The sequence below is a fragment of the Marmota marmota genome, unplaced genomic scaffold (genome assembly GCF_001458135.2).
Source record: "Marmota marmota marmota unplaced genomic scaffold, marMar, whole genome shotgun sequence".
NCBI classification, from domain to species: domain Eukaryota; kingdom Metazoa; phylum Chordata; class Mammalia; order Rodentia; family Sciuridae; genus Marmota; species Marmota marmota.
The window spans coordinates 27282879-27295823 of NW_026000037.1; the positions used below are offsets into that span (position 1 = coordinate 27282879).

General features: G+C 34.7%; 1 protein-coding gene across 1 annotated transcript in view; it reads left to right on the forward strand.

Moving 5' to 3' along the window:
* Nucleotides 1–12945, forward strand: part of Thsd7b (thrombospondin type 1 domain containing 7B) — an 814215-nt gene that overhangs the window by 615078 nt on the left and 186192 nt on the right. The window contains exon 15 of the mRNA XM_015479140.2: nt 6514–6692. Coding sequence (XP_015334626.1) covers nt 6514–6692 — 179 coding nt within the window. The remainder of the gene's footprint in view (nt 1–6513; nt 6693–12945) is intronic.

A 12945-nucleotide genomic window follows, 5' to 3' on the forward strand; every position in this document is an offset into this window, starting at 1 on the left:
ACCAAAAAAAAAAAAAAAAAAAAAAAGGCTGGGGATGTGGCTTAGTAGTTAAGCACTGCTAGGTTGTTCAATCCCTGGTACCAAAAAGAAAACTATGGCCAAGTATTGATATAACTTCTCAAATTGTCTTTCTTGGACCAATATTAAAAACATTTCTCCCCATTTTTTCCCCAACTCTCTGAAACAAATATACTTCTAAAGCTAACAGGAGCTTTGTAGTAGGGTACACTTTTACTAAATGAATAGAATAACAAATTCTAATAGCACTGAAATGTACAAACTAAAACAGCAAATCTTTAGTGAGAAATGAAACATGATATCATTTTAACATAATTCTCCCAGATCTTAGTTTGTTAAACATTTAAGTTTTCTCTCAAAAGTTTTTGAGATTTTATTATGTAATGTATGTTTTCTTTTTTTCCCTATTTTTAATTTTTTTTAAATTTATATATGACAGCAGAATGCATTACAATTCTTATTACATATATAAAGCACAATTTTTCATATCTCCAGTTGTACACATAGTATATTCACACCAATTCATGTCTTCATACCTGTATTTTAGATAATAATGATCATCACATTCAATCATCATTAATTACCCCATGCCCTCTTCCTTCCCCTCCAACCCCTCTGCCCTATCTAGAGTTCATCTATTCCTCCCATGCCCCTGCTCCCTATCCCACTATGAATCAATCGTCTTATAAAAAAAAAAATGGCATTTGGCTTTTTTGGGATTGGCTACCTTCACTTTCACTTAGCATTATTTCTCTAACTCCATCCATTTACCTGCAAATGCCATGATTTTATTCTCTTTTATTGCTGAGTAATATTCCATTGTGTATATATGCCACATATTTTTTTAATTCATTCATCTATTAAAGGGCATCTAGGTTGGTTCCACAATTTAGCTATTGTGAATTGTGCTGCTATAAAAATTGATGTGGCTGTGTCCCTGAAGTATGCTGTTTTAAAGTCCTTTGGGTATAGACCAGGGAAAGGGACAGCTGGGTCAAATGGTGGTTTCATTCCCAATTTTCCAAGAAATCTCCATATTGCTTTCCATATTGGCTGCACCAATTTGCAGTACCACCAGCAGTGTATCTCTCAGTATGCACAAAACTCAACTTAAAATGGATCAAGGACTTAGGAATATAACCAGAGACCCTGTGTCTAATAGAAGAAAAAGTAGGCCCTAATCTCCAGCATCTGGGATTAGGCCCCAATTTCCTTAATAAGACTCCTGTGACACAAGAATTAAAATCAAGAATCAATAAATGGGATGGACTCAAACTAAAAAGTTTCTTCTCAGCAAAAGAAACAATCTATAAGGTGAATAGAGAGCCTATATCTTGGGAGCAAATCTTTACTCCTCACACATCAGATAGAGCACAAATCTCTAGGGTATATATAGAACTCAAAAAGCTAAACACCAAAACAAAACAACAACAACAACAAAAAAAAAACAAATAACCCAATCAATAAATGGGCCAAGGACCTGTAGAAACAATTAGAGAAATGCAAATCAAAACCACTCTAAGATTTCATCTCACTTCAGTCAGAATGACAGCTATTATGCATACAAACAACAATAAGTATTGGTGAGGATGTGGGTAAAAATGTGTGTGTTTTCTAATGCTTTTGAGCACAAGGTTAGTACATGTAACTGGGACTGTCCAATAAGACGTTTGCTGTCACTATGCATGGTAGAAAAATATAAGGGAATTGACATAGATTATTTTATCAGGTTTACTATCATCAGTATTTTCTTTCATATGCTTTAGAATATGAAATTTGAATGTTATTCACATATGTATTTGAATGTTAGAAGGGTGGGAGAAGAAATGCATATAAACAAAGTTAGTCAACTTTGCATTGCTATGATCAAAATACCCTACACACACACACACAAAAAAAAAAAAAAAAAAACAACTTACAGAAGGGAAAGTTTACTTGAGGCTCACTGTTTCAGAGTCTATGATGGCTAACTTCATATCTTTTATGGGGAGGTGGGTACTGGGGGTTGAACTCGAGGGTACCCAACCACTGAGCCACACCCCAGCCCTATTTTGTGTTTTATTTGGACCTACCACAAGGCAGAATATCATGGATGAAGGCAGAGGAGATAAAAGCTATTCAACTCATGGCAGTCAGGAACCAGGGGAGGGAGGGACCACAGACCACAGGGAAAATGAACTATTCCAGGGCATGCCCACCTCCTCCAGCCACACCTCACCTGACTATGGTTACTTCCCAGTTAGTCAGTTCAAATTAGGATGGATTGATCAGGTTACAGTTTTCACAATCTGATAAATTTACCCCTGAACATTCTTCTGTTATCACAGGAGCATTTGGGGAACACCTCATATTCAAATCATGACACTAACCTAGAAAGTAGTTGTATTAAAGAGACTACCTTGTTCAGGAAACAGTTTGGATGTTCACTGTGCTGACCTTAAAGAGGTCAGTGTTAGGGGATTAGTAATATTGTTTGAAAATGAGTTCCATTCCAGGTTCCTGGGCTTAAACTCCTTTTGGTATGTCATTAAATTAATATTTCTGGTTTTAACATAGATAGAGATACTATAATGGATCTTTTTCACTCCATCTTTATCCATAGTCAGATTTTTTTTTTGTGATTCTATTATGTAATGTATGTGTTTTGCAAATTGGGTGCATGCTTTACTGATTATTCTATTATGACTACTTCATACTTATATGCAGACACCTAAAGTAAAACACTAAAGCATCCTTAGACAACGTGACATGATGGTTCAAGCCATGTGTTCTGTATAACCTGTAGTATTAAATACGTATTGGTAAAAACACTGCTGTTCTCATAGCAATTGAGATTAGATTTATGAGAATGTTTCCAGTGAAGTATTATCTAGATGGAAACAGCTATTCTGTGGTATATTTTGTGGAAATGAGTTTGATAATACATCAGTAAGGTTTCTATAGTTAGAAATTGGAATTCTCATCAAGGAGGTTAACCTTGTAATGGTTATATTTCATCATTGTGTTGCCAAAAACTGTATTAAGTGTGAGGGTAAAACTAATCCTTTCAATGATGAGGTAGGTATGTGAATATGTAGTTATTAATAGCTCTAACTATGAAATTTCCTTTGAGGTATATTGTAGCATGGGGATTTTTCTGAAAAAATAAATAGCACTGTCACTTAGTCCTTTTGAATTTAAAAATTATTTTATACTCATTGAGAAAGTATTGCTAGAGGCTTGCAAATTAAAATCATTCAATATGTAAGTATAGATGAAGATGATTTAAAATTTTATTTCATTAAAAGAAGGACTCAAGGGCTAGGGATATAGCTCAGTTGGTAGAGTACTTGCCTTGCGTGCATAAGGCCCTGGGTTCAATCCCCAGCACTGGGGGCGGGGGGGGGGCGCGGGGATAAAAACGAAGGACTCATTCTAAAGATCCTTTATTTGTTTATACACTCAAAATATTTAAAATTTATTTAAATGAAATCTTCTGGAATTTCGTATTGGCCTATTCTAAGCACACCTGCCATGAAGGTGAATCCCACCTAATTTCCAACCATATTCATTTCATTTGGTAGCTAATGAAATCATTAAATGACCCAGTTTCTCTGTAAAATTATACAATGTCGTGTCCTCTCTTTAATTCTTTATGTATCTTTTACTATGTACTTAATACTGAATTGGTGATCACCAATTCAGTATTAAGTACATACATAAAGTCATCTTTACAGATGACTATAGAATTAAAATTCTTAAACAGTAATTAATTTCTTACTTTTGAGCAATTATTCTTTTGCAATCTCGAGAATCTTTTCCTGATGACTCTTATTTTGGGTATATTTTGTCTTCAGAGAACAACCAAGGAGAGAAAGTTCTAATAAAGTCCAAAGTTCTAAAGAGATAACAGGTGAAAATGAAGACTATGCCTTATGTAGGAAAATGGATGCCTTTTGTATTTTAATATGAAGGAAGAAAAGAAAGACTAGGAATACATATAGATATATTTATAAGAAATTGCAGTTGAAGGAGTTCACATTAATTTCTTTCTGTCCCCGCCCCCATTGTAGAAGAGGTTAATTTCTTTCTGTTCTCCACCCCCATTGTGGAAGAGGTGATGGTAGAAGAAGAAATTTGAAGACAGAGGTAGAAGGTTTAGGGGAGCTGTTAGGCAAAACAAGCGTGAGAAGAAAACTCAAAATAATGACCAGGGAATTAGAGAAATTGGTTGAAAAAAGAGTACCAGAAGTGTGGTATTAGCATTTTCTTCATCTCTCTTTGTCCTGCTTTAAGTGCAGAGAAAGAAGAATAGATGGACTGACATCCAAGATTTTGCCAGTTAAGCATGGCCAAAGGATGCTGGGACAGTGTTCAACTCTATTGGCAAGAGAGAATTGAAGTAATAGATAAGGGACATTAACTTGGTTAGGGAAAGAACTTCTTTTGCATAAGTAAAGGTATAACAATTTTTGGAGATGATGGAGTAGTCCCTGTAGATAGAATTTGAGATACAGGAGAGGGAAGAGCCAGAGATTTAAAAAAATAAATAAATAAAAAACAACTCTGAGGTTCTTTAAAAATTGACAATTCCTGTGTTCCAAATTTCTTGCTAAGTTGGTTTATAGTACATCTTAGACAATGGAGTTATATTTTACAGAGTTGAAAACCATTGCTTAGAAATATTCTTAAGCAAACTGGGTTCGGTTTGGTTTTGTTTTTGCAAAGTAGGTTGTCATTTTCTCTTTAAGGCAATAGAATCAGCAAAGATTTTAAAGAAGGGAACAGTATAAGTCTTTACATAATTAAAATATGGTTTTTCCTCAGAGTTATTGACAGATAACAAAAGAGGACAGTTAGGCAAATAGGAGATTCACAGAGAGAACACTGCATCCTTCTGAGCTAGGAATGATCAGATCTTAAAGGAGGGACTGACAAAGAAATTATAGAGTATGTATTTGTGAGCTTTAGTATTTATTTTACTATATGTACTGATATATGTGTAGAATTATAAAACAGGGTGTAAGGAAACAAGATAATATGAGATTTTTATTTTGATAATTTCTTAGATTTTAATGGGCCCAGACTACAGCTCAAAATAGTCTTTATTATCTCAGTTTCCATGTGTCAGGAATCCAGGGATGGTTTTCTCTAGATCCTCAGCTTAGGGGTCTTACTGAACTATCAAGGTGTGGGCCAAGGATGAGGACTCATTAGAGTCTGGATTAGGGAAAACTCCCCATTTAAACTCTCAGGTTTTGGCCAAATTCATCTTCATACACACATAGAACTGTTTTGTTTGTTTATTTTTGCTGACTGACAGCCAAGGGCTACCCTCAGGATCTATAGGCTCCTTGGAGTTCCCTGCCATGTCACTCCATTGGCATGTTATAGCATGGCTGTTTGCAGGCCAAAAAGAGAATCTATCTACAAAAAGAGACTGTTCCTCTTTTAAGATATTTCACCTGATTAACTCAAACACACCCAAGATATTCTCCCTTTTGATTAACTCAAACTAATTAACGAATTTGGCACATTAATATATTTCCCTTAAAAATTTTCAGTACATAATAATTATACAGAATAATATGTTTCATTGTGACATATCCATACATAAATGTAATATAATTTGTTCAATTTAAGTCCCCAGTACTTCCCCATTCCCCTCCCTCCTCCCTCACCCTGGTCCCCTTGTTCTATTCTTCTGGTCTCCCATATATTTTTATGGGATCCTTTTTGTTAAATTTCTGGCTTCCTCATATGAGAGAAAATGTATAACTTTGACTTTCTGAGTCTGACTTACACCATTTAACAAGATATCCTCCTGATCCATCCATTTTCCTACAAATTACATAATTTCATTCTTTATGGCTGAATAAAATTCCATTGTATATGTACATGTTTTCTTTACTCATTTATCTGTTGACAGATGCCTAGGCTGGTTCCATAATTTGGATATTGTGAATTAACGCTGCTACAAACATGGGTGTGCGTTTTTTTGTGTAGTATGCTGAATTTAGTTATATTGGGTAAATGCCAAGAGGTGGCAATAGTTCAAAGAGATGAAGAATACAAGAGAATTATAATGTTTTTGAAAGAGAATCAACATCTATATTAGTGAAAGCCTTGGTGGTCACAGACAGAAGAAAGATTGACTCTATTATACTTCCTGTTCCAGAGGGTGACTTTCAGAATTGTAGGATGGAGAACTCAAGGCCCAATAAGAGAAGATGGCCCATGAACTGCTTCATACTTTATCAGAAACCAAAAATAAATGTACTTTTTCCTGTCTCTTCCATCTCAGATTGTCTATGAAAAAAACAGAATAGCACACATTTGAATGCACATGTAATCACATTGATTTATCTCTTAAAACTTTGGTATGTTTATCTAAGTACAAGACTGAAGCCACTGTAGCAATATTGTTAAAAAAAAATTCTGAGCTCTAATAGGAAATAGAATTTGATAAGAACATTTTAATCAGACTTTCCTCCCTTGTCTTAATTCTTCTTTCAGGTTATATTCAAGAAGAATGTGTCATCCCCTGCCCGTTTGATTGCAAGTTAAGTGATTGGTCTAGCTGGGGTTCTTGCAGTTCATCTTGTGGGATTGGAGTGAGAATTAGATCCAAATGGCTAAAGGAAAAACCTTACAATGGAGGTCGACCATGTCCCAAACTGGATCTCAAGAATCAGGTAAAGTGCATGGGACAACAACTACAAAGCTAAAAACTCTCCTCATTGCTAATTCCTGTTGAAATTGAAGTTGTCCTCTTACCGCAGGTAGCTTGCTGAGCTTGGAAGAAAGATGAGAAGGGCATAAATTAAGATAATAGAACCAGTAATAGAAGCTTTGCCAGCTCAGAGGTAACATCAAGACCAACTTGATTTTCTTAGCAGTAGTAGGGTTTACAGAATTAAATGCAATTTTTTAAAATCTTGAAATGTCATTTGATATTTAAAAGTTCATACACACACACACACACACACACACACACATAGACACACACACACACATACATACGCTCCCTACATATGTATGCATGATTTGGGGGTGTATGTATATATTTGTTTGTATTATAAAATGTTGGAAGAATATCTATTACTATATGAAGTATAATTAGTGGCCTTATCTGTCAGTTCCAAAAGTGGTATTTTTTTTCCCTTACCCAACTCTTTATCCTAATTTTCTTCATTCTCAATCTTATCTGTTTGATAGCTCTCCAAATCTTTTTTGGCTATTTCTCCACCTTTTTTCCCCAAAGTCATGCCTATTTCCAAATGAAATCCTGATGGATGCCTTCCCATATGGATGTCTAATAAAGTTACCATCTTAAGCCATCAAAATTGCTTAGAATATTTCAGTCTGCTTTACTAATGTCACAACAGTATAAGATTTAGTTAAGAACTATAGTAAGAACTTAAATTTCACCTATGGTTGTATACAAATTATTAGCTTATGAGTGATATTTCAGTTTTAATTTTTTAATGATTCGAGTAGGTGGAACACAAGGCAATGTTAGTTAAAACTCCTTTATTCTGAGAGAGGTGAAGTTTGTCTCATGTGGGGGTAGATACTTTGTGAGTAGGAAACTTTTAATAGAATAGCTACTTAAGCTTCTATCACTAATTCTATTATATTAATTTCTTTCCTTTAAACCCCATTCTGATCAGATGCTCTACAGATTTCTAATGGTAGAAAAATTCCATATGTCTGTTCTTATTGATTTATTTATTTTTGGTACTGGGGATTGAACCCAGGGATGCATAACAACTGATCCATATCCCAAGCCCTTTTAATATTTTATTTAGACACAGGGTCTTGCTGAGTTTCTTAGGGCCTTGCTAAGTTGCTGAAGCTATCTTTGAACTGGTGAGCTTCCTGCGCCAGCCTCCTGATCCACTGAGATTACAGGCATGTGTCACCATGCCCAGCAATATGTCTGTTCTTGATTAATTTGAGTAGCATATGTAGTACTACTACTATCCCATGTTATTTCAAGACCAGTATTGCTAGCTATTTTTCTCAAGTTTTTGTATAAGATGTATAATTCACTGAAATGAAAAATTATCCTAGTGAGAAATATTTAAATTCTATTACAGAGACTAGTTAGTATTCCAGTCTTGTTTTTTAAGGTTATGCGTTAAAATAATGACCATAGTTTCTTCCCTCAAAGAGGATGTAAATCTTTTGAGGACAGTAGAACAGAGGTTCTTAAGAGCAGAGGTCTTCTGTGGAGTTAAGCCTTACAGAGAAAGGAAGCATGCAGGTTTCTGGTCAGGAAGATAGATTTTGAGAATATTCTATAAGAAAATGATTTCATCATTCTTAGGGATTTTACAGGCATTTAAAAGAACTACTAAGCATTTTTATGTATAATAACTAATGACAATTCTTATCATATCTTCTTCACAACCATCAATGAAATCCTAGCCTTTATAATGCTAGTGTTTAACACTTATTTTAATATTCTAATTTTATAAATGAGAAAATTATCGAAGGGATAAAAGACTTCATTGAAACACAGACATTATGACTATATTTTCAGTGTTGGAATGCAATTGAATAGAAGAATGTGTATAAAAATTGAGAATATGAAGAAGTTAATGGTACTTGTATGCCTGTTATGACTTAAAGAAAACTTGTTCCAGGCACTTAATTGACACATAACACACCTTTGAGAAGCAGTACAAGCTAGAAATGAAATCCAGTTTCAAGATTAGTTAGATAAATATAATAAGTGAAAATTAAGTGAAAGTAGGCCCGTCTGCAGAAGATGTTTCTATCGTTTGAGTTCAAGAAGGCAATTGTAGCCTTTCAAACACATTTGTTTTGTTGTGATGCTTAGATATGAATCCTGGGTTTTAATAATCACAAATAGAATTTAGTATGGCATTTATTCTAATATAAAAGGTTTCAGATATCTGGCATGTGTATGGCCTAATTAAAGTTGAATAATTAAAGGCACCCCACTCCATACTTTATATATTTTTAATATTAATTTTATTATAAATTGACAAATTGTAGTTGTATATATTTCTAGTGTACAAAATGAATACAATCAGAAACAATTCAGTCCAAATAGTCAACATACATATTCATCACCTCAAATGCTTATCATTTTTTATGGTGAGAACTTTCTTAGCAATTTTGAAATGTAAAATACATTTTAGTAACTGTATTTGTCATTCCATGTAATAGATTTCTTTAAAAAAACACACACCTATTTCTTGCTAATTGATGGTGAATTGATGTTTCATACTCTCTGACCATCATCTCTCTATTACCTCACCTCCCATCACCTGGTAACCATCATTCTCCTCTCTCTGAGTTCAAAAGTATTGATACCACTCATGATAATATGTGGTGTTTTCCTTCTGTGCCAGGCTTATTTCACTTTACATAATATTCTGTAGTTCCATTCATCTTGTCATAAATGACTAAATTTGTATTTTTTCTCAAGGCCATATAGTATTCCACTATATGTTTGGACTACATTTTCTTTGTTCATTTATCTGTTGTTGAACACTTAGGTTGATGATCAGGCTTGGCTGTTGTAAATAATGCTGTGTTGAGCATGGTAGTACAGTTGTCCTTCAACATACTAATTTCAGAAATTTCAGATCTTTGGGGTAAATTACCCAGATCTGGGATTGTTGGCACATAGGGTAATTCCATTTTCAGATTTTTGAGAACATCCCATACTGTTTTCCATAATAGCTGTTGTACTTTATATTCCCATGAAAATGTACAAGGATTCCCTGTTTTCCATACATACTTTATATTAGGACAATAGGTAATAAATCCTCTCTCTCACAATGAGTCTGTGAATGTCAAGGGAAAACAATATTAAGAAAAATCCTAAAATTAAAAGAATTATTTTTTATTTATGTTTTTTTTAGAACCGATTGCTTCTCTAAAGCAAGCACACTTATTCCTGTAAGCTTGTCTGTGGAAAAATATTTGTGGGGACTTTGTTGTATATCTGCCCTTCTATATAGTAAACTCTTTTTTTATGCATGTCATGTATGTTATACTGTATTATATAATTTTATTTGGACTTCTTTGTGTTTATGTGTGTGTTTTGCTGATCAAACCCAGGGCCTCATGTATGCCAAGAAAACACTCCACAACTGAGCCACATCCCCAGCCCTGAAGTAATTCCTATTTCCTTAATCCTTCTGACAATAACTTGGGTTGTCAGGGATTTTTATTATTTAGAAAATACTGCCCAGCTTCTATTATGAATGGCACTTCTTTAGAAGAGACTGTGATTAGTTTCTCTGCACCAGAAATCTGGTGAATTAGAGACGTGCTGACTGAGGCTCTTTTGTAAAGTTCAATTTTACTGTTGACTTTAGGTTTATTTCCAATTGCTTTATAAGTTTCAATTTATTTTCCTATTTTTTGAATCAGATTAATCTCCTATTGTCTATCACACATATGTAAGAGCTTTAATAGAGTTACCAAATTGTAACAGTAAGAGAGAAACATAATTTTAGTACCTGGACATGAGAAAAATACATTATGTCTCAAATTGAGCCTAACATAGTGTTCATAAAAATACTGAATTTGTTTTGTGTGTCTATTTATGTATATACTTATTCTATGAATATTTATCCTTTGATTCTCTTTAAAAAGAGGTCTTTTTGAGGACAAGAGTTGTTTTTCTGTTTTTGTAACTCAATCCATCCCCTAGTGCACTCTCTTGTGGGTTGTCATCTTATATTCATTGGATGCCTAATTTGAAAAATAGCCTTTTCTTGGATGACTGGGTGTCTAGCTTCATAGAAATCAACAAATGCATTAAGATGCTGGTATCTTATGCTGTGATTTGTCATTTGAATTCTTAAAAGCATGAGCTCTTCCAGGAGAAGAAATAAGAACCTCCAAATTATTATTGCCCAAAGAGAGTCTTTTAAGATTTTCTTGAAAAATCAGTGTTTAGATCCCCATTGAAATCTAACACAATGATATAAATGGAAAGGTCGGTATTATGTACACAAGCTCATAAGCTGTTCCGAATCTGTGAGTGAAATCAATATTTATAATCCCTCATAAAAGCCTCTCTTTTAAGCCAACACCTATCATCCTGATAGCTCTTTCTCTGGAAGTGCCTCAGTGACAGCCATCCTTGAGTAGCTTTCTGCTAAACATATTTGTGATGCTAAATAGTTTGAATATGCAGCTTGTCCAAAGCTCTTATCTAGGCATAAATGTCTTCTCTGTAGGTTATTGGATTATCAGGTCAGTTGGCTGATGCCCTTGACTCTTCTTGCATAATAAAAAACATAATGTGTTTTAATTTTACAGTCTATAATGTGTTGAGTGGATTTAAGCATACTTGTACTGTGTACTTTTTGCTTTGAAATGCTGCCATCTGAAGATGAAATATGAGCATGTTAAAGCTCAGTTGGGCTTACATTTTCCTTTATTAGATCATCATACAATTGAAGCCAAGGGAATTTTAGAAAACTATGTTTTGTTTATAATTTGTAAGGCATTGATATTTACAATTTGAATAAAAATCTTGTATGGAGGTTTATTTCCTGTACTTTTTAAAGATACATTCTACTTCAGTACATTCTTGAAAGATCTTTTATGTTTGCAACTTATTGAGAAAATATAAATTAAATGTGTGTGTTTTCTAGAAACAATTTGCTATTTTAAAGGCGCATCTTCTCCCCACCCCAAAGAGAGGTTATCTGAATTTGGAAATCAGTAGAATTTGATTTTTCAAATCAGGGCAATTATATTTTTAAGTGTGCTTTCTTTCTCAAGTGTTATGGTTTAAATGTGGTGTCCCCCAAAAGCTCACAAGTGAGACAATGCAAGAAGGTTTGGAGGAGAAATAATTGTCTTCTAGCCTTAATCTAATCAATGACTTAATTCTTGATGGGATTAATTGAGTGGTGGTTGGAGGCAGGTGGGGTGTGACTGGGGCGGGGAAGGGATTCATTGGGGGTGTAGCTATATATTTTTTATCTGGAGCATGGATCCTCTCTCTGCTTTCTGATTATCTTGTGAGCCGCTTCCCTCTGTGACACTCTTTCACCATAATGTTGGTCTCACCTCAAGCCCCAAGGAATGGAGTTGACCTTCTAGGGATTAAGATCTCTGAAACCATGAGCCCTCTAATAAGCTTTTCCTCCCCTAAATTTGTTCAGGTTAGATCTTTTAAAACACCAAGATATACAAATATATTTCAACATGAACATCACTTCCTTAGAAGAAGACTTTGGGATGAGCAAAAGCTTCTGTGTGAAATTACCTCGTACTCATTTTGATTCTGTTTCATTCACTACTAGCATCATGTTACAATGCAGATAGGATAACTCTCATTCTATTTGGATGTTTGTTTACCCAGAAAAATATGGCAACACTTAAGGTTTAAGTTCACTTAACCAGTTTTATTTTCCTGCTTCTTTTCAACCAGCCTGCCTCCCACAGATTGTGACCTAAACCAAATCATTCCTAGCAGTGTGCTACTCACTTTGGACTTGGTCCTTTGGCAAGAGCCCCAAACTGTTTGGAACAAGAAGCCTTCTTCATGAGAGAGTTAATATAGAAGGAAGCTCTAACTGTCCCATGGCTAAATACATTCAGGTGTATTCTTCTTGCATGAGGAGTGGCAATTGGTGGTCGTAACTTTGATAAGAATTTGTTTCTAATACAAAATATCACGTGGAATGAAGGGCTGCAGTGTGATTTAGTGATTGGTGTTATTTGAGAGGATGCAAACTCCCCTCTTTCTGACATTGCAGTTATTGCAATGCCCAGGTACACAGCATCCTATCTCAGAGGCAGCATTAAATAGTCTGTGTGAGTTGGTATTCTTGCATTTGTAGCCTTGATACCTCTCTGCCAGCCCCCTCTGTGCTCTCAAGTTGTGGTGGTGCACTAATTGAGCCGAGTGGAGCTCATTTTTGCCCTGTTGCCATGTCCACA